The sequence below is a fragment of the Mustela nigripes genome, chromosome 14, assembly GCF_022355385.1.
Source record: "Mustela nigripes isolate SB6536 chromosome 14, MUSNIG.SB6536, whole genome shotgun sequence".
In the NCBI taxonomy this organism is placed as follows: domain Eukaryota; kingdom Metazoa; phylum Chordata; class Mammalia; order Carnivora; family Mustelidae; genus Mustela; species Mustela nigripes.
Window position 1 is genome coordinate 62,823,507 of NC_081570.1, and position 27,924 is coordinate 62,851,430.

At 36.5% G+C, this 27,924-nt stretch overlaps 1 protein-coding gene across 1 annotated transcript; it reads left to right on the plus strand.

Annotated features, from left to right (window-relative positions):
* Nucleotides 1–1,807: 1,807 nt before the first annotated feature.
* Nucleotides 1,808–26,579, plus strand: ACADM (acyl-CoA dehydrogenase medium chain). The gene is made up of 12 exons (XM_059375149.1): nucleotides 1,808–1,954; nucleotides 5,435–5,522; nucleotides 8,539–8,636; nucleotides 8,767–8,836; nucleotides 9,425–9,525; nucleotides 10,499–10,579; nucleotides 12,446–12,576; nucleotides 15,739–15,847; nucleotides 20,511–20,651; nucleotides 21,236–21,331; nucleotides 24,366–24,614; nucleotides 25,754–26,579. Exons 1-12 carry the CDS (start codon nucleotides 1,925–1,927, stop codon nucleotides 25,823–25,825), a joined length of 1,266 nt encoding a protein of 421 aa, XP_059231132.1. The 5' UTR covers nucleotides 1,808–1,924; the 3' UTR covers nucleotides 25,826–26,579.
* The last annotated feature ends 1,345 nt before the right edge of the window (nucleotides 26,580–27,924 follow it).

Sequence of the window (27,924 nt, forward strand, 5' to 3'; positions counted from 1 at the left end):
TACATAATTATTGATAGGACCCTAGTTCAAAAACAAACTACATACAAAAGGCATTTATTTAGTGGGGGTGCTTGGGTGGCTCAGTGGATTAAAGCCTCTGCCTTCAGCTCAGGTCATGATCTCAGGGTCCTGGGATGGAGCCCCCTATTGGGCTCTCTGCTCAGTGGGGAGCCTGCTTCTCCCTCTCTCTCTGCCTGCCTCTCTCCCTACTTGTGATCTCTGTCTGTCAAATAAATAAATAAAATCTTTAAAAAAAAAAGGCATTTAAGGGACTACTGGGGAAATCTAAATATTGACTGGATATTAAATGATATTAGAGAATAATAGTTCATTTTCTTAAATGTGTTACAAGTTTTGTAGTTATATAGCACAATGTCCTCACAGGAGATGTACAGCTGTAGTTATGTAGAAGTGTTCTCTCTTTTCTGAATTTCCCTGGTACCTCAATTTTGAATTTAGCACAATAATTAACATTCTGTCTTGTGCCCAGTCTCAACAAATACATTATAAATTCCCAGAGGACAAAGTGGAAGGTTCCTGTAGGAGACCACAATAACAGGATATAGGAATTAAAAAGCTAAATTAGCATGAGATTATGGCTGGTCTTCCCCAGGCAAAAGAATTATTTAGCAAGTTAACAAGATTTAGTGGTGAGGAGAGCCTAAAGTAGGATGGTAGCAATAAAAATGAAAAGTCCTGGGGTACCTGGGTGGCTCAGTGGGTTAAGGTTAAGCCTCTGCCTCCAGCTGGGGACATGATCCCAGATCCTGGGATTGAGCCTCACATCCGGCTCTGCCAGCTTCTCCCTCTCCCTGTCGCTCCCCCTGCTTGTGCTGTCAGAAAAAAATAAAAATATTTAAAAAGAGAAAGAAAGGGAGGGAGGGAGGAAGTAGGGATGGAAGGAAGGAAGAAAAGTCCTGGTAATTACGGGGAACATTTACACTCCCCTTGCACTGGGGCTCTTACTAGCTTCCACAAAAAACGCTAGCCAAACCTGTAGAGCTTTGTAAAGCCCCCAGCACTGTAACATTACAGCGTCCGTCTCCCAACTCAGGGTCCAACCGGATGAGAAGGTGACTTTAAGTAGAATTCTTCACGTGGACGTCACTTCCAACATTCATTCGCTGAACCAGGAGCTTTAAATAGGCGCGTCTTATTTTCAAGAACACTGCACACCCACGCACGTGGGTAGTAATAAATAGCCTCGGGGATATTAGAAAAGGTCAATTTTACCTAAGTGGTTCAATTCCCCCTGTTCTCTGAAGTACAGTCCATCCTTTCTAGTCTTTGGACCAGAGTCTGACAATAAAGTGCTCTTGGGCTACTTAGAGCACAAACGATGTGGGTCCAACCGGTTTCCAGGACAAAGGTCAAGGCTGCCGGCCAGGGAGGAATCTTTCCGCCAGGCATGGGCACACACCGCGCAGAGGTCGCTCGCCGTGCCCTCTCATCCAGATTCCTGGCGGGCCCCGCGCCGCCAGCGGGCTCCGGCCACCGAACGCGAATCCCGGGTCCCTCTCAGCGTGACCCTTCGCTACTCCCCCCAGCCCCCCACCCCCCGAGAGGTGGCGTTGTCTGAACTCAGGGCTCGAGGGAAACGAAGCCTTTTCGTGGACCACCCCTCGGGACCCATTAGGCCCCAGGAGATCATCAAACCCCCCCCCCCCCCACTTGCCCAAGGTCGTACGGACGCGACGCCTCAGGCGTTCCAGAACGGCGCGCCCGCAACTCCTCCCCCCTCTCCTCTTCCCCTTCCGCCCCCTTTTCTGTGCAATCCGCTCCCCTCCCTCCGCACCAACAGCAACGCCGGTGGGCGGGGTGAAGGCGGGGCCAGACGGGTCAGGCGCCCCGCGCCGGGGGCGACCCTAGCAGTGTCAGCGCCGCGGACTGAGTTATCGTTTGAGTAGCCGGACCGAGAGTCAACATGGCTGCGGTGTTTAGGCGTAGCTGCAGGGTGAGAGAGAGCAAGGGTCGGTGGGGTTGGGAAATGGAGGTTGTGGTGTTTGGAAGGGGTGGGAGGGAGGGAAGCCTGGGAGGAAAATAGGTGCCTTCCCGGGATGGGGGGGAGGAGGGACTCCCTCGGACTAATATAGGCGCTGGTCACTTTCAGAATGTCCTTTTTCTTTTCTTTTTCTTTTTTTTTTTTTTTTTTTTCCCCCTTCCTCTGGCCGGGGGAACTTTCCAAATATTTACCCCAGGAATCTCACCCCGTCCGTACGTGAACCTGTCTCTGAACTGGGCGGGGATCTCAGAAAGAGCAAAGGCCTTGTTTTTGCAGTATATTTTTGAGAAAACTCTATGGCTTGCTATCTCTAGCCCAAGAAGAAATCATAAAAGTAAATTTCATCGTGCATTTGATAATGCTAGAAAGTGTAGATTTCAGACATTCTTGTCTTGGGCGGCTGCAAAGTCACCGGGAAAAGGAAAACGAAGCAGCCTCTTCTTGGGATACTTAATATGTTTAATACTCTTTGGTTTTGGACTGTGGAAGAGAGCGCTTCTGTTCCGTACATTACAAAGTAAAAAGAAGAACCTACCGCAGAATTTTGCTCGAAGCTTGTCTCTTCTCGTGTTGTGGCTCACAGATTCTAATTTGTCTCAGTAGATGCTCTATACCTTAAATATTATTGATATATTAACACAAAACTGCAATTTAAATGTCATTTATAATTGAGTTAAGGTTGTAATTGCCGCAGGCTCTGGGAAATACTTGTGGAATGTAGAGTTAAACCATCCTAAATCCAAACAGTCTACAGCTTCTATATTCTGTGTCCACTGACGCCCCTCTCTAAATGGCTAACATTATATGTAATTAGCAGATAGATGGGGATTGTTCCCTGGCTGTAGCTACTTTTGTATTTTGTTTTATATAACATTTTCCTGAAAAATAATATGTAAACTTTTTATAAATTATTTTAAATCCACTAATAATTCCCTATTTAAAGTCTTGCAGACTATTTTACCTGTTTTGTAAGTTTTGATTTTTGTGCACTGATACCTAAACACACATTTAGAAGAGCCGAGTTGATTTGGTCTGATTTTTGTGGGATGGCGTTTTTCTTTATTCAGTTTAATAACCAATTAGGAGACTTAAATTGAAAGAGCAGTATAGCAGGGTGGTTGGTGGTATGGACTCTCTATAGTAAATGTTAGAATCCTGGTTCCATTTGAACTTTCTGAGTCTCAGTTTCTTCATATGCAAAATAGGAATAAAAGTAGTGCCTTCATCCTAGGCTTGACTTGGAGATTCAGTGAATTAATACGTGGAATGTGACTGTAAACAAGTATAGCTTTGGTCTATGATGACTGAACAGTAAGGATTAGAGAAACCATGTTTTATTCCAAAGTAAATTTATTTTTAATTTCAATATAGCATTTTTATTACAGTGAAAAATCATTTATGTCCTAATTACTATTTAACAGAATATTTAAGCATGTTTTATATGTACATATCAAGGACCAAACTAGAATCTTTCACATTCTATAGAAAAGCACTAGCCCTCAAGATCCAAGCAGGAAGCTTTCAGAATATGACCTGAGCTTCGAAGAAAAATGCCCTTTCCTCACCCCAATGCCAAAATTATAAAGTGTTATTTTGAAAGAGCTATTTAAAATATTTGACAATCTTGGGGCACCTAGATGGCTCAGTGGGTTAAGCCTCTGCCTTTGGCTCAGGTCATGATCTCAGGGTCCTGGGATTGAGGCCTGCATTGGGCTCTCTGCTCAGCAGGGACCCTGATTCCCTCTCTCTCTCTGCCTACCTCTTTGCCTACTTGTGATCTCTCTCTCTGTCAAATAAATAAATAAAATCTTTTTTAAAAATAAATACTAAAAAAAATACTTGACAGTCTTTATTGTCACTTCAAATGTAGGTGATTCTCTGTATAAGCTGAAGTTGTCACCTACAAAATGGACAGTTTCTTTTTACAGTTTTCAAGAAACATGAGCAACATATGTATACTTATGTTTCAAACATAAGTATATTGTTCAGTTTCTCTTTTCTTTGGAATATTAGAATTGCATAGGGATATTTCCATCAAATCCTTTGAAGTGTAAACTATGTTTTGCTGTCCTCAAACATTTTCAGGAAGGAGTTACGGTATGGTTTCCATTAACTTTAATAAATGCAAATGGTTATTTTTGTGTACATTAAATTGTCATGAGTATAAAAATGGACTGCAAAGGAACAATATATATATATCTGATACTTTTTTATACATTTTTTAAAAGAAATGGTATATTGCAGATATTAAGAAATGTAGCATAGCAATAGTTTAGAACAGGGTTGGCAAACGTTTTTGTAAAGGGACAGTAAATATTTTCAGGTTTGTGGACCGCATGATTTCTGATAACTGTACAACTCTGCTGGAAAAGCAGTAATAGACAATATGTTGTTCTAATAAAATTTTATTTACAAATCCAGTGGCTGCCATAGTGTGCTGACCACTGCCTTAGAATATTCTAAGAATGCCTATAGACAAGAGCAGAAAATATAGAATATAATTTTAGGCTAATTTGTTTTGTTGAATAAAGTGAGGTATCTTAGAAAATGGAATCCTCCAAGGGGATGATTCCCAGAGGCATACCTCTGAGGCTCACCGGACAGAGTATCAAAGTTGATAGACTGGGGAACTCTTGAACACAGTACTATTCCGTCCTATTTTTGTCCCCACCCCAACTTCTCAATCACAAATGACCTAAAGCTTGTGAGATTTCCAGGATAGCAGTCCTATGTCTGCTAATACCCCTGAATATTGTTTGCCTCTGAGATACTCCACTTGAGTAGTACAAATACTGCTGATCAGTGTTATTTTCATTGTTCTTAAAAATATTTCTTTTGGGGGCGCCTGAGTGGCTCAGTGGGTTAAGCCACTGCCTTCAGCTCAGGTCATGATCTCAGGAACCTGGGATCGAGTCCCGCATCGGGCTCTCTGCTCAGCAGGGAGCCTGCTTCCCTTTCCCTCTCTACCTGCCTCTCCATCTACTTGTGATTTCTCTCTGTCAAATAAATAAATAAAATCTTTAAAAAAAAAATATTTCTTTTGTAGTAAGTGTTCACACATCTAATACTTGGCTTATTTATTTAATGAAGGCCTTTAAGTAATGACTTAAAAAACTATGCTCTTGGGGCGCCTGGGTGGCTCAGTGGATTAAGCCACTGCCTTCGGCTCAGGTCATGATCTCAGTGTCCTAGGATCGAGCCCCGCATCGGGCTCCCTGCTCAGCAGGGAGCCTGCTTCCCCTTCTCTCTCTGCCTAGCTCTCTGCCTACTTGTGATCTCTCTCTGTCAAATAAATAAATAAAATCTTTAAAAAAAAAACAACAACAAAAAAAACTATGCTCTTGAGTATAGTCAAACAAGTAGCTGTACTCACTTGTAATTGCCAGTATTCTCTTATTTGATGTTTAATTTTAATAAAATTATCTTTTACAGGTCCTAAAAAGTGTTTCTCGTTTTGACTGGAGATCACAACATACAAAAGCTGCCCTACAGCATGAACCAAAATTGGGATTTAATTTTGGTATGTTTTGTTCCATCTTTTGACTTTAAACATAATTGTTATATATGTGCATTTTTTATTGCATTGTATATGTATTTGTCTGGAATATACTTGTAAATCATCTTAGTATTGTCTGTCAATAAATAGAACCAATTACCATCCACAGATTTCCAGTCACACCCATGCTTCCTGACCTCTTTTTTTTTTTTTTTTTTTTAAGATTTTATTTATTTATTTGACAGAGAGAGATCACAGTAGGAGAGAGGAAGGGAAGAGATCAGAGAGAGAGGAAGGGAAGCAGGCCCCCTGCTGAGCAGAGAGCCCGATGTGGGACTGGATCCCAGGACCCTGAGATCATGACCTGAGCCGAAGGCAGTGGCTTAACCCACTGAGCCACCCAGGCGCCCCTGACCTCTTTTTTTTTTTCAGCATAATATTCTGTGTAGAGACCTGTGTTAGCAGACATAATATCTGTGCCCTTTTCCTAAGTATGTAACCCTAAAATAACAAATTTACTGATAGGTACAGTCTTCAAGTTAGAAATTCGAATGCAAAAGATGTGTTTTGAACACTTAGATACATAGTGCTAGGAACCTGCTAAGAAGCCAAAACTTGTTTTGACCCTAATATATCTGAACTGCAGTTTTGTTGCTAATGGATAAGATTTAAAGTCCTGGGATGAGAGAGTCATGTGGTTTGGGAAGGAAAAGGCATAAGATCTCCCTTTCCCTTTGCTCTCTATTTTAGTATATGTGCTGCTGAAGCAAGCAAACCCGTTGCTCTCTAAAATGCAGATCCTGAAAAAAAATTGAAATAATAATCCCTATTTTTAGCATTCATCACCTCCTAAAGTGCTTCTTGCTTTAAAATTATTACCTTTTTTTTAGTTAAAAATCCATTTTCTCTGGTTTCTTGGTCTCAGAAAATAATTACAAGGCAGCTCAGATAATTAACTCATACCGGATACAAATGACAAGCTCAGAGCTCACCAGGGTTTCATTTTTGGTTTTCATTTTATGTTTTAAGATTGTTAGCTTCTTTACAGTTTTTGAAAGAGAATTAAATGGGAAATTTCAGGCCATGTGAGGATAGCAGCTTGGGGCATTGGATTTTCTCTTACTGTGTTATTAACATAGGTATCATTGCTATTTTGTTTCAGTTTGTCACTTACAAATTCATATTTAGTAGTAAGAAACCAGCTGGAGAGGACGCCTGGATGGCTCAGTGGGTTAAGCCGCTGCCTTCAGCTCAGGTCATGATCTCAGGGTCCTGGGATTGAGTCCCGAGTTGGGCTCTCTGCTCAGCGGAGAGCCTGCTTCCCTCTCTCTCTCTCTGCCTGCCTCTTTGTCTACTTGTGATCTCTCTATGTCAAATAAATAAATAAAATCTTAAAAAAAAAAAAAAAAACCAGCTGGAGAAATCTGATGGTTTGTTGAGTAACAGGATGGGATAGATACAGGTGTTGAGGAGTGAGATCATTAAACTTAGGGACCAGGGATAACATCTGTGGGCAGTTGTATCTGGCTCTTTCTAAAGTGGAGATAATATTTACAACATGGGATATATCTGAAGGTTAATGTACTACATATGTAAATCCGTAGTACACAGTGACTAGATTTGAGTAGGTTCTCAATAAATAATAGAAACTAGGTGCCTGCCTTCCCTGTCCTTTACTCAACCACAACCTTGGTATCTGATGGTTCCAATATTAGAAGTAATTGTGATACAGAGAACAGTGACTGAAACTGAAGTATATTTTTACTGCTAATTCATGGTAAGACTGTGAGGCTATCATGTCCTCATTCTGAGCTTTTGTTTCCTTATCTATAAAATGAGAGATTTGATTTTAGGCTATTTGATCCAACACCAAAGTTCTCATGTCTTTTACATTTTATTTCTCATATCCCTATACAAAATGATTATTATAGTCTTGAATATGCTGGCTCATTCTTATCTCTTTGTTTTTGTTCTTATTGTTCTTACCTGAAATACCCTATATCTCTTTTAAATTTTACCTATCCTTTGATATTTGACACAACCACATTAAAACCCTATGATAGTGTGGATTTAAAAAAATCCAAATGATCAGCTCCTGTCCTTAGTCCAACCACCACATTCATTTCATTAGTTTTATAACAACAGAATCTCATATTTTTTGCAGTTGAATTAGAGTTCTATCTTACTGTTAACTTTTGAGAAACCCTCCCACCACTTTTACCAGTTGCTTTGTGCTAATTTATAACCTTAAATTATCTGAGTTTAAAGGAAGAGTGAAATTGTAGTATTAGTAGTCTTTTTAAAAATTTTTCTTTTTTCCTTTTTTTTAAAATTTTATTTATTTGAGAGAGAGAGCATGAGCGGGGTGAGGGACAGAGAGAGAAGAAGCTCCCTCGACCTAGCAGGGAGCTCCATGCAGGGCTTCATACAGAGCTCGATTCCAGCACTCCCAGATTATGACCTGAGCTGAAGGCGGATGTTTAACTTACTGAGCCACCCAGGCATCCCACATATTGGTATTCTTATATGATACAAGTTATATGGAACTTATATATAACTTATATAACTGATATAACTTATATGGAACAGGTTTTATTGGTTTATGGTCACCGAGCATGTCTCATCTCCCTGGTTGGACCTGATTCTTGAGATCAGGGAGTATCTTATATTTAGTTTCATCTCAGGATTACTAAACATTTGATAAATCTGCTTAGGAACTAATAACAAGTGAAAACAATTTTTTTTTTAATTCTCACCAATTAGAAGAGAAAAACAAATTTATGTCTGTTACTCATTTGTAAAAGATAGAAATCTTACCTACGTCCTTTGGTACTTGTATTGACATAGATTTATTTATATTATATAGTGAAATCTTTCTAGTCCAAAAAGTGTGTTGTGGTCTTTGTGGTTTATTTGTGGACTTTTCTGGTTAATCAAGAGTTAAAGACTTCATTATAAATTTTCACATACTGAGTTCATAGGACATTTTTCCTCAGCTCATTATCTTGTTTTAATATTTTTTTAAATGATTTACTCTTAGAGCTCACTGAACAGCAAAAAGAGTTTCAAGCTACTGCTCGTAAATTTGCCAGGGAAGAAATAATCCCAGTTGCTGCAGAATACGATAAAAGTGGAGAGGTAGGTATATGCATTTTAAGGAGAAAAAAGTTGTTTACATTTTTCTTAAGATTATATAATTGAACTATGTAGATTTTTAATATAATTGTTTTTTTTAAAAGGTCTTTTTTACCTTTTTCTTTCCTTTTAGTACCCTGTCCCCTTAATTAAAAGAGCATGGGAACTTGGCTTAATGAATACACACATTCCAGAGAGTTATGGTAAGTTTTCTTCACATTTTTAATCCTTATAATGCATATGAACAGGGAAAATGGTAAAACTCTACTCATTCTTTCAAATATTAACTGCCATTTATCTTAAGTCATTTATGATAAATGGCTTTCTACCTTTATCTTTGTTCAGACTTCAGTATTTGCCTGTTTTGAGAAACCTTGTATTCACACTTCAAGGCATTTTTCCTTTATAACTCACTTCAACCTTAATTTCATCCTAGACTCTGGTAATTTCTCTTTAGAGTTAGTCAGTTTGTTGCATTTTGGTGTTACCTTTGATTTTACATTTTGTTCAGACTTTTTTCTATGAGATAGTCACTCCTTCAGGTGAAAGAGTCAAAGTTTTAGCACAGTTGAATCAAATTTTTACAAAATCAAGTTGAAACAGGAATGCAGGTCCAGATTACAAATAGAAAATTTTTTGAAATATTTAAAACTATTTTGGAGAAGTCTAATTTGTTACTGTGCTAACTAGAACAATTTTTTTAGTTTCTTGGTAATTAAAATAGTTCACCTTTATTTCTAATAAGATCTACTATATATTATAATGGGTCTTAAAATATTTTGATTCTACAGGAGGTCTTGGACTTGGAATTTTTGATGCTTGTTTAATTACTGAAGAATTGGCTTATGGATGCACAGGGGTTCAGACTGCTATTGAAGCAAATTCTTTGGGGGTAAGTTTCTTAGAAAATTAATTGCCTAAGTGAAACGGTACTGCTAGGTTAGGTTAGTTGGCCAACATAATTTTCTTTAAAAGGAATACAGGATGGGCACCTGGGTGGCTCAGTCAGTTAAAGCCTCTGCCTTCAGATCAGGTCATGATCCCAGGGTCCTGGGATGGAGCCCCGTATCAGGCTCTCTGCTCAGTGGGGAACCTTCTTCCCCCTCTCTCTTCTGCCTGCTTTTCTGCCTACTTGTGATCAAATAAATAAAATCTTTAAAAAAAAAAAAAAGGAATAGAGGAGGGGCACCTGGATGGATCAGTTGGGCTCTGGTCATGATCCCAGAGTCCTGGGATCCAGCCAGGCATCACATCAGGCTCCCTGCTCTCCCCTGCTTATGCACTCTTTCTGTCAAATAAATAAAATCTTCTAAAAATAAGTGAATAAAAGGAACACAAGATTGTGCAGTGAAGCCTAGAGTTATTATTGCATAAGTTGATCATTCTGTTCCTGTTGTCCCCAGTAATTGGAGTCCTAGCTGTCCTTGTAGGGACACTGTTTGCTTTGGCTGCTCTGTCAGTGGCAATTCTTAGGTAAGGGCAGGGCCAAAGACTAGCATTCTGGAGAGAAGGATCAGGAAGGCTTGCTGCCACTGCTGGCAGTGCTGAATTTAGTGAGCAGTTCTTAAGATGTCTGATCATATGTAACACGTTATTAATCCTAAATTTAATTCTTTGTGTATATTACTACAGTGGATTTTTACATATTACCAACAAGCCCAATATAACTTAATTTTTGAAAATACTAGATTCACAGATTTATTTCCTCTTGGTTTTAACTCTCTTAAAGGAAGAATAAAGGCTAGCCAGTTCTTTGGACTTATCCCTTGGGAGAAATTAGTACTCTCGTTTTGAATTATAGTATCTCTGAATTTACATACCTAATAAAATATCTTGCTTTTTTCAATGTCACATTTCTTTGGTAGCAAATGCCTCTTCTTATTGCTGGAAATGACCAACAACAAAAGAAGTATTTGGGGAGGCTCACTGAGGCGCCACTGATGTGTGTGAGTATGTGCAGCTGCTGCTTGGGAACAAGGGTGCTATTTCTACTTTCCAGTACATATGTGTACACTGGAATGTAACACATGAAGACAAACGTTAGCAACACATTTAGGTATAATGGTGTTTCTAGGGTACAAGACAAGTGTCATAATCTCCTAGCTTATTGTCAAGAAAGAAATACTTGATGTTTAATGGAGCACTCTGCAGTTCAGGACCTGAGTGAGTGTGTCAGGAAGTTCAGACTGAATGTATGACAGTAGGTGTTTGAACTAATAGTCTTTTGAACTAAGAAGAAATTAACGTGACTGAAAAGCTATTCTATTTGTTGAGCAAGTGGCTTGGAAAGAATATAGATTTTATTTAATTCCCTGAGCACTACTCAACAAATATTTAAATTGGATTTTTAAAAGATAGTTATAGGGGCCCCCACCTGGCTCATTCAGTGGAACAGGTGACTCTTGATCACAGGATCATGAGTTCAAGCCCCACACTGTGCGTGAAGCCTATTTAAAAAAAAAAAAAAAGATATTTATTCATATATACACACACACACACTGAGGACCTATTCTGAAAGTATTTTTACATAAGGATTTTGAATTTTGTTTATAGGCTGAACAGATTTCAATTTAGGGTGTGATTGTGTGTGATACCAAAATATAGTAGATTGTTAACAGTTTTGAACTAATTGTGAAAATAGGTCTGAAAGACTAGAAAGTTAAGAATCAAGGTTTCTCTTTTCAGGTACCTTAGTTTTAGGCAAACTGCTTAATAAAAACATTTATACAGATTTTTTAATTAATTGGTAACTCTTAAATCAGAGTTTAATAGGCTAGTTCTCAATATTGTCTAAAATTGACACATTTAGATTGTTTTTCTGTATCCTATATAATACTAGAAATAAGCTAAAAAAATTTTAGCATGGAGTTGCTTAGGAGAACCTTCATTAATGCACTGATAAGAATATTTATAATTATTGTTTATAAATACGTATTTCTAAGATAAAAGTGTTTAAAAATAGTTCAAGTATTTTAAATATTTTTTGGCTGTTTTGTGTGTTACCAGTACTTCAGTATATATAAAAATAAATTTACTGTAGTCCCTGTGTTATTCTAACTTCTGAATTAATAAAGGTTTACTATACATTTTTCCCCTGCTAGTGCATAATGGCAGTAAATGTACCCAGAATATGAAATCAAGGGTGAAAATGAAAATAGTCAATTCCCTTACATGCATAGAATTTACATGTTATGGGACTCTGCTACTTTGGAATTACAAACTCTGGGTAACCCTGCATTTATCTCAATATCATTTGCATTTGTTATTCTGCGTGGAATACACATTCCTTCTTCATCCCCAAAGAATACCTTTTCCTTTTTGAGACTTGATGTGAACATCACCTTTGGAAAGCTTTTCCTGACACCCTAAAGCTAAACTAGTTTCACAAGATCATTGTGTATGACTGTAGTACTTAGATATGTAATTACAATATAGTTAGTATTCATCTCCACTATTGTGGAAATCTTGAAGACCAGTCTTTTATCTCTAGTTTTTCCATCTCCTGATTCATAACCTGGTACATAGTAGATACTAAAGAAACATTTGAATAATGATTACATGTGAATAAATTAACTTGACGTTATCTAACATTTTGATTTATATGGTTTATTGATATCCTATATCTGGTTTTAAGTTATATATTAATGTTGCTACATTTGAGCAGTTTATATGATTCTCTGAGAATATTTTATTTTTAGGTATTTAAAAATATTTAAAATACTGGCTTCAAAAATAAAATACACTACTGGTTCTAAACATTCATAATTTAATAATTAAATTTAAATTATTTTTATTGCTTCTATATATTTAAGGCTTACTGTGTAACAGAACCTGTAGCTGGCTCTGATGTAGCTGGTATAAAAACCAAAGCAGAAAGGAAAGGAGATGAATATATTATTAATGGTCAGAAGATGTGGATAACCAATGGAGGAAAAGCTAATTGGTATGTTGTTTAAAACACCTCTATATATTGCTTGTTAATTACTTCATATAAGAACCTTCTCTCTCTCCTTTATTTTAAAGTACCACAATTAAGGTAAGTTTTAGGGGTGCCTGGGGTGGGTCAGTGGGTTAAGCACTTGCCTCTGGCTCAGGTTGTGATCCCAGGGTCCTGGTATCCAGCTGTGGCACCCTGCTTAGTGGGGAGCCTGCTGCTCCCTCTCCTGCTCTCCCTGCTTATGCACTCACTCACGGTCTCTCTCTCTCTCTGTCAAATAAATAAATAAAATATTTAGAAAAAGTAAGTTTTATTCATGGAACTGGAATGTCCATAAAAGATCATAAATAGTTCAGTTATTTTTAAAAACTATTTTTAAGCCCTGAATTATTTCTTCAACCTCACTCTTCAGAAGTTTAATTTGTAAAAGAAAATAAAACAAAAACACCTGCTGTGGTTGAATGTGAATCCATCTACGTGGCTTAATATCTCCACTGGCTATACTAGCATCTCCTTGGAACTATTCTCTGAAGACTGTGGAAAAAGGAAAGCCATTGGTATAGTACACTTCTCTGATTCTGAACAACAGGCGAAGACAATCTTAAAACTCAGATTATCTTTTAGGAAAGACGGAATGTTACTTTAGTAAAATCTAAAGGTCAAAGTATATAGGTCTAAAAACAATGACGTGAATTTCAACAAAGGATTATAAAATCACCTGCAGTAAAAACATTGACAAACCTATTTATACCATTATTTGTGGAAAAAAGATGACAGTAAAATGGATACCTGTAGATTCAGTAGGAACCAACACTGTGATGTCTAAGAAGGTAATGTAATTTCTGGCTGAAATGATAGGAATACAACACAAATGAGGGGAAAAGTGGTAATAGTTCTGTATGATACATTTTAAGACTTGCATTGACAAAATGGAATAAGTTAAGAAGCAAGTAAGTATCCCTCATTAGGAAGAGTCTAGGAAACATGTCCCGTGAAGAGTAAAGGAATTAAGTTAGTTTAGAAGAATTATGAAAGTTTTGGAATAACATCACACAGAATAAAGAGCAGTGTTGTACATTTGCTTCAGTAAGCCAGTGGAATTAATGGGTCAAAGTTAGAAAAATGGGGCGTCTGGGTGGCTCCGTTGTTAAGCATCTCTCTTCCGCGCAGGTCATGATCCTAGGCTTCTGGGATTGAGCCCTGCATCAGGCCCCCTGCTCAGCAGGAAGCCTGCTTCTCCCCCTCTAACTCCCCCTGCTTGTGTTCCCTCTCTCGCTATGTCTCTCTCTGTCAAATAAATAAATAAAAATCTTAAGAAATAAAGTTAGAAAACTGTAGACATAAAAACAAGCTTTCCAACAACAGTGCTATCCAATGTTGTTGAGTTGTCATGGGAAATGTTTTTACCCATCACTGCAAGTATATAGATAAAGACTTCCTAGGATAAGGGGTCGCTGGTGATTGGAATAATGAACTAAATGGGCTGTTCCTACTTGTCTGCAAAAATTCTGATTCAGTATATGTGTGTGCTCTGTAGCGCAGTTCTCTAGCAGGTAAAGCATTATTCCTGGGAATGAGCCTACCAGGAAATTATTTATTTATTTATTTAAAGATTTTATTTATTTATTTGACAGGCAGAGATTACAAGTAGGCAGAGAGGCAGGCAGAGAGAGAGAGGAGGAAGCAGGCTCCCCGCTGAGCAGAGAGCCCGATGCGCAGCTCGATGCGCTGCTCTATCCCAGGACTCTGAGACCATGACCTGAGCCAAAGGCAGAGGCTTTAACCCACTGAGCCACCCAGGCGCCCCAAGGAAATTATTTATTTTAAACAGTACCTATCAACCCCTTTATCACTGTCCAGTATTAAGGAGGGCTGTATGATTATCTTTAAGTAAGTCATCATGATAACAGAAAGTAATAGAAAAATGAAGGAACTATTAAAATAAATCTAACAGTGCAATTAGAAGTTTTCATAATTTGGGACGCCTGGGTTGCTCAGTCGGTTAAGCCACTGCTTTTGGCTCAGGTCATGATCCCAGGGCCCTGGGATTGAGTCCCGCATCAGGCTCTTTGCTCGGCAGGGAGCCTGCTTCTCTCTCTGCCTCTGTCTGCCACTCTGCCTGCTTGTGCACATGTGCTCTCTCTCTCTCTCACAAATAAATAAAATCTAAAAAAGTTTTCATAATTTTAAGAATTCGTTAGGTATAATTCTCATGTAGTAAGATAAATTAGGTAATATAAGAAACTAGAAGATAATTTTTACTATTTTTTACTACTATCAAGTAAAAATTGTAAAAACCCACTGAGTCACCCAGGTGTCCCTGTTTAAGGAATTTTTTAAAAATTCTCCTATGTCGGGCCATTTAGAACACAGGTTACATTTAGATGTTTTTACATACCTCATGTTTCACTTTAAAATCAATTCTGGGAGGAGCACCTGGGTGGCTCCGTGGGTTAAGCATCTGCCTTTGGCTCAGGTCATGATCACAGGGTCCTGGGATCAAGCCCCGCATTAGGCTCTCTGCTCAGCGGGGAGCCTGCTTACCCCTTTCTCTGCTTGCTTCTCTGCCTACTTGTGATCTCTGTCAAATAAAAAAATAAAATCTTTAAAAAAATTTTTTTAAAAATCAATTCTGGGAAAAATTCTGGAGGGAAAACCTGGTAAATATTCATAATAATTCAGCTATAACAAAAACAGTGATTTTGCTGCAAAAAGAAGACAGTAGGCAGAATACAGGTGTCTTTATTTCATATATTACTCCTTTCGCAGGCAGCCCTATTTGTTGTCCTTTTCCAGATAGCTTGTCCCTTAAAGAGTCATACTAGTTTTGGGAAGGGAAAAATGCCATTTCCAATATGATACATACTTTTCTTTTTATATTGTATAATTTTGATATGAGGAATTTTTACTAAGAACTCAGACTACTAAAAAAAAAAGTTAAATACCATATTAAGTAGGAAGTAGACCTGGGTTAAAACACTAGCTCTGCTACATTGTAAGTATGTGACTTTGGCAAGTTTTTGACCTCTCTGATTCTTCATTTCTTAATCTGTAAAATGGGAGAATAATAATTGGGATTTTTGGGAGGACTAAATGAGATAGCTATCACCATGTGTTGTCTGTTGATGTCACTATATTGTCATCATGTCCACATTATATATGTAATAGGTATTTCTTACTGGCTCGTTCTGATCCGGATCCAAAGACTCCTGCTAATAGAGCCTTTACTGGATTCATTGTGGAAGCAGATACCCCAGGAGTGCAGATTGGAAGAAAGGTAAAGTGTGTATATATCAGTGATTAAGGCCTCAAATACTATTTTAACTATAAATTTCAGAATTACTAGGAAGAGGAGACTTAATTTTACAACTTTAAAACTCTTCTCTGCAAAATGAATTTGTAAAAAAAGAAAACCTAATGATGACCAAATGGTGTCTATATTGAAGGGAAAGGAGAAATTTTAGAAGTTTATTAATAGTTACCAAAGGTTATATAATCCTGTTTTATTAAAAGCCATCAAATTATTTTTAGCTTTCTTTATTGAAAACATTTTCTTTGTACTAAGTTGCAATAAAAATAAAGCTTCCTCCCCTTCTTTTTCTTTTAAGTTTTTAATTCCAGTTAACATATAGTGTTTCAGGTGTACAGGATTCATAGTGATTCAACACATCCATACATCACCCCTGTGCTCATCAAGATAGGTTTGCTCTGTAACCCCCATCACGTATTTAACCCATCCCTTAAAAGTTATGTTTTGATATTACCAGGTGAAATAGTCTATATATTATAGCTGAAGATTTTAAGTTGAGAATAATCCTTTTGATTCATGATTTGGAAAACTGGTTGTTCCTGGTGCCAGTCTTTAACAGCTCTGAAGTATAATGAAGCAGAAATGCAGCTGCCACTTATGTGGCCTGCCCAATAACAGAGTTTTAGGTTTCAGAAGATTTTCCCACTCTTTGCCCTTCCTCACAGCAGCCTTTTGGTAGGATAACTAGCATTATGCCCACTGTCGTGATTAAAACAATATCCCAGGGGCGCCTGGGTGGCTCAGTGGTTAAGCCGCTGCTTTTGGCTCGGGTCATGATCTTAGGGTCCTGGGATCGAGCCCCGCATGGGGCTCTCTGCTCAGCGGGGAGCCTGCTTCCTCCTCTCTCTCTGCCTGCCTCTCTGCCTGCTTGTGATCTCTCTCTGTCAAATAAATAAATAAAATCTTTAAAAAAATAAAAAAATAAAACAATACCCCAGATCCATTAACACCAGTAAGAGAAAATTCTGTGCCTGAGGAAAATATGGGAATGGTAAAGAGCCTTGGATGTGGGAAGGCCAGAAATTTTGTTTAAATAAGAAAAGATACTGTAACATATTTGAGAACTGTTGAAATTTGGGTGTGTGGAGATAATTTAGCACTAATATTTAAAGTAGACTAAAGAGAAAATTTTAAAATTTAACAAATCAAAGAAGGAAGAAATAAAGTGTTTAAAATCATTTTAGTGAGAGCAAAGATTATAACTTTGAGACTAGGAAGAGGAGACTTAATTTTACAACTTTAAAACTCTTCTCTGCAAAATGAATTTGTAAAAAAAGAAAACCTAATGATGACCAAATGGTGTCTATATTGAAGGGAAAGGAGAAATTTTAGAAGTTTATTAATAGTTACCAAAGGTTATATAATCCTGTTTTATTAAAAGCCATCAGAATCGTTCTGTTGTACTCAAGCCTCTTGAAAATGGAAGCATTTACTAGAATACGGAAGAGGGGCAACTTCTCTTTGAGGCCACAGAATATTAAAGGTGGAAAAATATACACATTATTACAGTCTGTTCACTGAATGTTGAAAATGAGATCCAAGTAAATGATTTACACACTTAAAGGCAGAGTTGAGATCACTACTACAGTATCCTAGGAACTTGCCCAATGTGGCTTCTTTTTTTTTTTTTTTTAAACATTTTATTTATTTATTTGTTTGTTTGTTTGTTTGACAGAGAGAGATGGAGATCATAAGTAGTCAGAGAGGCAGGCAGAGAGAGAAGGGGAAGCAGGCTTCCTGCCAGAGCAGAGAACCCAATGCGGGGCTTGATCTCAGGACCCTGAGATCATGATCTGAGCTGAAGGCAGAGGCTTAACCCACTGAGCCACTCAGGCACCCCTGCAATGTGGCTTCTAACCCTGTTTTTCTATATTCTCTTTTAAGAGTAGATATTAAAGGTAGACTGTACTTCACTAGTGTAATTATAGTGAGGTTGTTGTGTATAACAAAGTATAAGTTATAAGAATGGATGTGTTTCTTCCAAGTAAATGGTTTGTTTTTATTTATGTTCTATTTGTGTTTTCTTTTTAAGGATGGTTGCAAGAAAACTTAAGGCCAAATTTATGGCCATTTCTAGAAAGTGCAAAGGACCTAACAACTTACACTGTTTTTAGTACTAAACCCAGTCTCTTTTTTCCCAATTTTCTCACTTAAAATATATCTCTAATTCAGTAAATATTTATTATTGAGTTCATCCTATATACTAGGCACCATTGTGTTATTGGGGATACCATATGGATCAATACAGACAAAAATCCCTGCCTTTGGGGAGCTCACTTTCTAGTGAGAAAAACAGATAATTATATTATATATATTTAAACCTCCTTAAATCTTTTTTTGAAATATATGGTCATTTTATAGATTTGTGATATTTAATGTTTTTAAAAATGCTTTGTGTTTTATATTTCATCTGGCTTGAGAGGAGTACAGGAAGCATTTTGGTTTTAAATGTTTTACTGTTTGGAGGTGCCTGGGTAGCTCAGTCAGTTGAGCATCAGAGTCTTGGTTTCAGCTCAGGTCATGATGTCAGAGTCCTAGGATTGAGCCCCACCACCTCCGTACTCAGAGGGGAATCTGCTTGGGATTCTTTCTCTCCCTCTTCGTCTACCCCTTCCCCCACCCTTGCTCACAGGAGGACAGGCTCTCTCTCTCTTTTTAAAAATAAACCTTTTTTAAAAAATGTTCTAGGGGCACCTGGGTAGTTCAGTGGGTTAAAGCCTCTGCCTTCTGCTCAGGTCATCATCCCAGGGTCCTGGGATCGAACCCCACCCACATCAGGCTCGTTGCTCAGCAGGGATCCTGCTTCCTCCTCTCTTTCTGTCTGCCTCTCCGCTACTTGTGATCTCTGTCAAATAAATAAATAAAAAGATTTTTTTAAATGTTCTAATGTTTGGAGTGAGTCTGGGAAACAGGCTAGAGTGAACCATTTTTGTAAACAGTGTTTTCTCATTATGTTGAGTGAAGGTCTGAGTTATTGATTTATAAAAGACCAAGACAAAAAGACCAAAAAAAGAAATGTTGGTTTCTTTCTTGGTAAAACTATATATCTGGTTGTTACCATTTCTTCAAGTCTAGAAGCAGATCAATACTATTTAGGCAAGCAAGTTAAAGAGTTTATTTACAGCTCTGTGCTCCCATTTTCTTTGCTGCTTACGATGTTGATTAAAAATGAGATTAAAATTTTTTTCCTTAGGGATAAGAGTCACCATATCTGCAACTTCCCCTCAGATAATTCAGCAAATAATGCTACTAGTTACACACACAAAACATAGAAATAAAGCAAATGTGACAAAATGATAATTGGTGAATTGAAATAAAGGGTACGTAGGTATTTGTTACATTACACTTATGGCTTTTCTGTTTGAAAATTTTCAAAATAAAAAGTTGAGGGAATATAGTTACTTTGGCAGTTTATTATAAAATTAAATATGCACTTACCACATACCCAGCACTCCTAGGTATTTATCCAAAAGAAATGAAAACAAATGTTTAAACACAAATGTTTATAGCAACTTTATGTGATTGCTAAAAACTGGAGTGAGAGGGGAATGTCTATCACTGTTGAATAGATAATGGATATATGGTACATCCCCATAGTGGAATACTACTCAGTAAAAGAAAGAAATTACTGAGCAGCAGCAATATAGGTAGATTTCAAAAGCACTTTGTTAGACACAGAAGGCACTTATTACTTGTTATTATCATTCTACTTCATATGACATTCTGGAAAAAGAAAAATTATATGAACGGAAGTCAGATCAGTCATTGCTTCAGGTTGGGAGTAAAGTAAGGGAGTTGACTTAAAAGAAGTACAAGGGAGTTTTGGGGGGTGCTGAAGTATTCTGTATCTTGATTGTGGTAGTGGTTCCATATATACATTTGTCAAAACTGTTAGAGATTTATATGTAAAGAGGGTGAATTTTTCTGTATGTAAATTCCACTTCAGTAAACCTAATTTTAAGAAAGAGTTGACACATTTTTTTGCTAGCTTCATTAAGCTTAATTAACCATCCTGAATCAGAGTATGTTTGCTAAATGCTTTTCCAGACATTGATGGTAAAAAAGATAGCCTTCAAACATAATGAAATTTGCCTTTTTTTTTTTTAAAGATTCTATTTATTTATTTGACAGAGAGAGATCACAAGTAGGCAGAGAGGCAGGCAGAGAGAGAGAGAGGGAAGCAGACTCTCCGCCGAGCAGAGAGCCCAATGCGGGACTTGATCCCAGGACCCTGAGATCATGACCCGAGCCGAATGTACATGTAGATCTTTAGACTATTGTTGGTTTCAAAGTTTGTGAAACATTGTTTTAAATTAGGTGTTGACAAACTTGTTTTGTAAACTTCCAGTTTATAACTATTTTAGATTTTGAGATCCACAAGATTTCTGTCCCAGACTACTCAGTTCTATTACTGTACAAGAAAGTAACCATAGATAATATGTAAACAAATAGGTAGTGATTCTAGTCCAATAAAGCTTTTTTTTTTTTTTTTTTTTTTACAAAATAGGTATAACCCATCATTTGTTAACCCCTGTTTTTAGATAATTGCAGAAAGTCCTAAAACAGGTTAAAGCAAAAATTCATACTAGCTCAAAAAGTGTTCCTTAATATATACTATTTTCCTTATTAGGAATTGAATATGGGTCAGCGATGTTCAGATACAAGAGGAATTGTGTTTGAGGATGTGAGAGTGCCTAAAGAAAATGTTTTAATTGGTGAAGGAGCTGGTTTCAAAATTGCAATGGGAGCTTTTGATAAAACTAGACCTCCAGTAAGTAATATCAGTCACTTGACAATCTTTAGAGGATCTTTTATTACATTGAGTAGTTTTATTTTAACGTGGTCTATTTTGTATGTATTTCTCTTTTATTTATTTTTTTGGTGTGTATTTCCTTTTTAATATCTAATTAAGGTTGGAGAGATACTATAATTTTTCTTTTTTAGAATTCATCAACTGTCTTATTGCCTGTTACAGAAATTACTTTAGCAAATACAGAATTACTGTAGTTACTGCGAAGTTGTTACAGAAAGGCAGTCCATACTCAATCATTCCTGCTGATTGTGCTCATTTCCTGTTCCCTTACTCATTAGGAATAAGTTCCCTAAGAAACTTTCCCTTGTTGAACAGAAGGAATGACTTTCTAGGCTGTGATCCTCTGCCTCATAAATGCTTTATTTAATTCATAAAAAATATAAATTGAAATGCTTGTTCTCTCCCACCCCTTCTTTTGCTGCCTAAGGGTATAGGTCATCTTCTCTTTATATAGTCCTTAACTTAGAATTATAGGCAAATAGTCATTGAACTGTATTTTAAAAACAACAGGAACTTATGCTTTGTAAATGTTAAAATATTAGGTAGCAGCTGGTGCTGTGGGACTAGCACAAAGAGCTTTGGATGAAGCTACCAAATACGCCCTGGAGAGGAAAACTTTTGGAAAGCTGCTTGTAGAGGTAATTTTGATACTGAACTTGCTGTGTTCAAAGCACTCAGATTAAAATCCAGAGTTTTTACAGTGGACTTCTGTCAGCCACACTGGCCCTTTGCTGTTGTCTTTACCTTTCCTCTTTCCCCCCAAATACCACTACCTCATTCATTTTACTAACGAATCTATCTTCGTCACCCAATGTAAAACAACACCTCCCAACACTCTATATACTAATCCCACTTGGGTTTGTTTCCCCATAGTTCTTAACTCCACTCAACATTATATTTTGTATGTGTTTGTTTATTATAAGTCTCTCCTTACTCTCTCATTTGAATGTAAGCACCGTATGGGCTATGAATTTCTGTTTTGGTAACCTTAAACTCCTAGCATTTAGAATACATTTCCACTATGAACTTCTATTTCATCCATTCAACAAATAGTAACTGAACACCTACTATATAAAATACTAGTAATCGGATACTTTCTCTGTTCCAAGCACTGTTCTAGGGGTTTTACATGTATTAACTCACTTAATCTTCACATTACTGTGGAGTGGGTACTCTTGGTCTCATTTATTTTATGTAAAATTTTAGGTTCACCTAATACGTAATGAAACCAAGATTTGAACACAGTCACTTAAAGAGTCTGTCCTTTGGCACATTACATGAGCTATTTCTGGGAATAGAAAAGAAGTTTGACATAGACTCTATACTTAGGAACCTTTAACTTTTCTATGGAGATACGATACATATCCTAAAACAAATATTAAGAAATAATATAGAGCTGTATAAGATTAAATCCTGAGTGAAGGCTTATAGACTGGGTTAGAGAAACCAAAAGGCGAAACTGTCATGGATGGGCCAGAGACATTACAGGGATTCTGAGACATTACAGGGATGATGTTTAGAACAGGATTTCTCAAAGCATGGGCTGAAAAGAAACTGAGTGAGACTCACTGGGATTTTTTTCATTAACATCTCACAGGAGGAGCATAGGTATCTTATACCAGGTTGCCAAAGTTGTGGTGATATAAGGGCTTCTATTTATTGCCAGTGGGAATATAATTCACTCTTTCTTTTATGAACAACGTTTTGATATTATATATCAAAAGTGGTTATTCTGCACCTGTATTTCACATGTATCTTTCAGTTTTACTCCCGTATGTGCAATATGACACGTCTATAGCTTACTCATTTCAGCATTATGTTGAAACTGCCAAATATAGAAACAACCAAAATGTTGATCCACCATACAGTGAATAGTTTACAGCTATAAAAAAAAAGGTGTAAAGAAGTTCTTTATATATTACTATAGAAAGCACTCAGCTTTATTGATAAGCAAAGCAAAATGAAGAACCATCAACATGGTAGGCCAACATATGTGTAAAAAAGGGAGAGGCTGTAGATGTATTTGCTTATATGTGTTTATAAGATCTCTGAGAAGATGAAAAAATAGCCTGGGTACCTCCAGGAAGGGGAATTAAATGGGGTTGGAGATGGCAGGGATGATAGAAGGAGGGAAGTTTGAACTTCAAACTGGTAGATGTATTACCTATTCAAAAAAAAAAAAAAAGTGTAAACTAAAACAGAACAACTTGCAAGAATCATTGGCTTAGAAGAATGGGCACAATCAGGCAGAAGGAAATAAGGGAGGATATTCTTGTTCTATGTAGTAATTATTTAAATTGGTTCATAATTGCCTCCTCTTAAGACATATATACCATGCTACTCTCAAGCAACTTGTCACATTCTGGAATAGTGTGATTTTTAGAAACAGTAAATATATGAACTTGCACAGCTCAGGTTTTTGTTTTATGTGACATTTGGTGCATATTAGTCTGTACACAGTCAACTTGTGTGGTTTTTATAACCTCTTAGTCTTCAAAACCCATTTTGGTGTTGCCTATGATACAAAGCATGTTTTTATAATTTTAGTATTCTCATTTCTAAATGCCTATAGGCCTTCTTTAATGTGTATTATTTTAAAGCATATGTTCCATTCCATGTTCATTGTAGAATAATTTATGTGATACAGTATGAGCAAATTAAGTAATAAAACTGCTCCATAATCCCATTGTCCAGAGATTATTACAGTGACCATTTTGCTCTGTATTCTTTCTTTCTATGAATATATTTTCTGCAACCATACTGTATATTTGAAATTTTCACTTACCTATACATGGTGAACATATTTCTACCCTATAATAGTTTGGCTATACACCTAATAGAATACTTACTGTCTTTTATTAAAGGTGTTTGTCTTATGTCTCCTCTTTGATTATGAACTTCTTCTAGAGGGGGGATAAGAAGCATTTTTTATTTGTCCTTTTCTTGGGGCTTACTTTCCTCTGTCAGCATCTGATAAAGTATCACATCATTTTTCACTGTGTCTGTAATAATTTTCTTTAAAAAAAAAAATCCCAGCAGGGGCTTCTGGCTAGCTTAGTCAGTAGAGCATGTAACTCCTGAGCATGCGGTTGTGAGTTCAAGCCCCACGCTAGGTGTAGAGTTTACTTAAAAATACATACATACATTAAAAAGAAAAAAAAAGGTCCCAGCAGATACCCTGGAGGAGAATACGCATAATTTTTATGGTATTTTTGCCAAAAATACATAACTTCATTCCAGCTCAGAGAAAACATCACACAAACCTGAATTGGGGGACATTCTACAAAAAAAAAAAAAAAAAAAAAAAAAAAAACCACTCAGTATTATTCAGAAGTGCCAGGGTCATAAAAGACAAGGAGAAACTGAAGAATCTAACAGTCTGGGGAAAATTAAGAAGAAATAGCAGTTGAATTTCTGGATGGGATCTTTGAACAGAAAAGGATGTTAGTGGAAAACTTGCCCAAATTTAAATAAAGTATATAGTTTAGTAGATAATATAATAGTAATATTAATATTCTGTTCTTGATCTTTATACTATGGTTATGTAATATGTTAACATTAGAGGAAGAAGAGTATGATTTTTTAAGTCTAAAATTAGTTTTAAAGTTAAAGTTTTAGGAGAAAAACTTTTAAATAGTTATTATCCTTAAACTTTTTTCTTTCTAATTCTAGCACCAAGGAATATCATTTTTGCTGGCTGAAATGGCAATGAAAGTTGAACTAGCTAGATTGAGTTACCAGAGAGCAGCTTGGGAGATTGATTCGGGTCGCCGAAATACCTACTATGCCTCTATAGCAAAGGCATTTGCTGCAGATATTGCAAATCAGTTAGCTGCTGATGCTGTGCAGATTTTTGGAGGCAACGGATTTAATACAGAATATCCTGTAGAAAAACTAATGAGGGATGCTAAGATCTATCAGGTAAGGTTAAAAATGATTTTTGTTGTTTCTTAGGTAAAAGAATATTCACAGATGACAAATTATTTAGGGATTTTATGCCATTAGAAATAATAAATTATCATAGGGGAGTACCTCAGTCAGTTAAGTGTCCAACTCTTTATTTCAGCCCAGGTCATGATCTCGGGCTCCTGGGATCAAGCCCCACATTGGGCTCTGCACAGGGTGTGGAGTCTACTTGAGATTCTCTCTCTTCCTCTCTCTCTCTCTCTGCACCCCCCCCATGTGCTCTTTCTAAAAAAATAAATAAAATCTTAAAAAAATAATAAGCTATCATAGATGGCTATAAACCAAAGCTTTAAAAACTAATTAACACAGAAGAATGTTACCTTTAAGTATATGACTGAGAGAGTAGGTTAACAAAGTAAATGGTATAAACATGTAAGTATATGTCTGGATCAACCATCTTGAATCTTAACATCTACCTAATTGTAATCCACCACTTGCTCTCCTAAAAGTATGCATATCATTTAAAATAAACTATTTTATTTTGAATCTTTCTCAACAACTATTGTATCAATTGAAGCCTTATTTGGGAGTAAAACAACTTGGAAGAGATAGTGATAAAGTGTTATTAACCATTTGATAAAGGTTCATCTGAACCATATATAACAAATTGCTGGGGGTAGATGTTTAAACTGGAAGTAAGGACTGGCTACTTAGGAATATCTAAGTTAAAACCAAGTCCTTCCAGCATTTTTTTCTTTAGAAACTCTGTTCCTTAGTCAGCAAGAGAGAAAATCTGGTGTAAGAGTAAAAATGGGAAATAACTGAAGATGACAACTAGCTAAAAACAGTTCAGAAAAGTTGGATAAATATTTTAGCAACATTAAACTTCAGGTTTCCAAACTTTTTGAAATATTGATATCCTTTGATTTTTAAGGTACTCCCAAAATTTTGGTAAATGACTTTTTATAAGAGAATTATAGTTTCATGGTTTCACAAAATCATGTTTCAGAATCTCTATGGATTACAGACCCTATATATGGTTTGATTGAATTTGGTATTACAATGGAGCTTATGGTACTGTCCAAAATATTGAGGAAGTTGAAGTATTTATGTACTGAAGATATTTCACCTATGTGTATTCTTTTTTCTTGCAGATTTATGAAGGTACAGCACAAATTCAAAGACTTATTATAGCCCGTGAACACATTGGCAGGTATAAAAATTAAAGAGAGAGCTATAGAAACATGATTAACTGTTGCGTGATTAGAACACAACCTACTGTTTAAGCTCCAAAGAAGAGAACAAGCTTTAAGATTTTTTATGCTAAAACTTTAAAATAAGTACTCTTACACTAAACTCATGCAGCTGATTCTAATACTAGTTTTCCACTTTTGTTTAGCTTTATGACTTGCTTTTTCACAAAAAGATTAGGTTTCATTAAAGTTATGTGTTATCTTTAGTACTACTGTACTTGAATTAAATTAACCTAGAAAAGCACATTTGTTTTGTTACGTTAAGCACTTAAAGTAACAGAAATTCTTTTGATTTCAGTATTTTTCCAATGACATTTTTGAAAAATGGGCTTATAAAATTATTCAGAATGTTTCAAAATTTACACTGAGAAAGCATTATAGGATTTGGGTACCATCAGATAACTTGATAGTGTCTTTGTAGACTTAATGGTATTGGGGGGAATTCGTTTTGCTACAATTTGGAAAGCATTTGTTTTCAGTTTTGTACAATAATACTCAAAAATTTGATGTTCGTAATTCTCTCACCATATAATAACCAGAAGTTATTGAAGACCTGTTTAATTCTAAATCTGCATTTTACTTGCCTTATTTAGAAATAAATAAAATCTGCCTTAAAATATTTTTATATGAGTCCTGGTATCTGGGTAGGCTTTGGTCTGTTGTATATAATCTCATTTCATGTGCATACATTATAAAAAGAAATAAAATTGTTGAGTGCCTACTAGTATATTTGTTTGTATTCTTTCCAGGGTGTTTTATTACTTCATGTAATAATGTATGCTTGATTTATTTACTGTAATGGAAAAAAGTCATGCTCTGATTTTGAACTCCATAAAGTTACCTCCTCGTTTTTCACTAGATGATATTATTAAACATTTCAAAAAGATAAAATCACATAAGAAGCAAAGTTTGTGAATTTAATATTTCTTTGTTATCTTAAGCATCAAATACTGACAAAATGTTATACCAGCTGTTGATTCTGACACCCAACTGGACATCCTATGGTTCAATCCTATTCTGACATTAGTTCCAAATAGTTAGCATCAGATTCCATGGGTTTAAGGGCTCAGTCCCACCAGCAACATTCACTTCAGGTACCAGTCACACATCCTGGGCCCCCAGGCTGTCCCAAAACAACAATCATAAGGACACTAGTTGGGCTTGAGAAAAACAAGACACTAGAGAATCCCTTAATGTAGAGATAAAAGAACTAAAAACTAGTCAGGCCAAAATAAAAAATTCCATAACTGAGATGTAAAACTGACTAGATACAAGTATGAGGATGAATGAATCAGTGATGTAGAAGATAAAATTATGGAAAATAATGAGGCTGAAAAGAAGAGGGAAAGGAAGATTGGATCACAAATGTTGACTTGGGAAACTCAGTGACCCCTTAAAGTGTAACATCATTCATATCATAGGAATCCCAAAAAGGAAGAGGAAAAAGGGGCAGATTTATTTGAACAAATGATAGCTGAAAACCTCCCCAATCTGGGGAAGGAAACAGACATTGAAATCCAAGAAGCACAGAGAATGCCCATGAAGTTCAACAAAAACCAGCCATCCCCAAGACATAGTCAACTCATAAAATACACAGACAAGATAAGAATCCTGAAAGCAAGGGAAAAGAAATCCCTAACCTGCAAGTGAAGATAGATCAGATTGGCAGCAGATTGGTCCACAGAAACTTGGCAGACCAGAAGAGAATGGCAGGATATTTTCAAAGTACTGACTAGGAAAAATATGCAATCAGTAATACTTTACCCAGCAAGGCTGTCATTCAGAATAGAGGGGGAGAGACAAAAAGTTTCCCAGACAAAAACTAAAGGAGTTCATGACCACTAAACCAACCCTGCAAGAAATATTAAAGGGGACTCCTTGAGTGTGGGGAAAAAATACACCAAAAGCAAAAAAGACTAGAAAGCAACAGAGAATACCAACAGAAATACCACCTTTACAGGTAACACATGGCACTAAATTCATATCTATCAGTCATCACTCTGAATGTAAATGGACTAAATGCTCCAGTCAAAAGAAATAGGGTATCACAAAATTAAAAAAAACTACAAGTG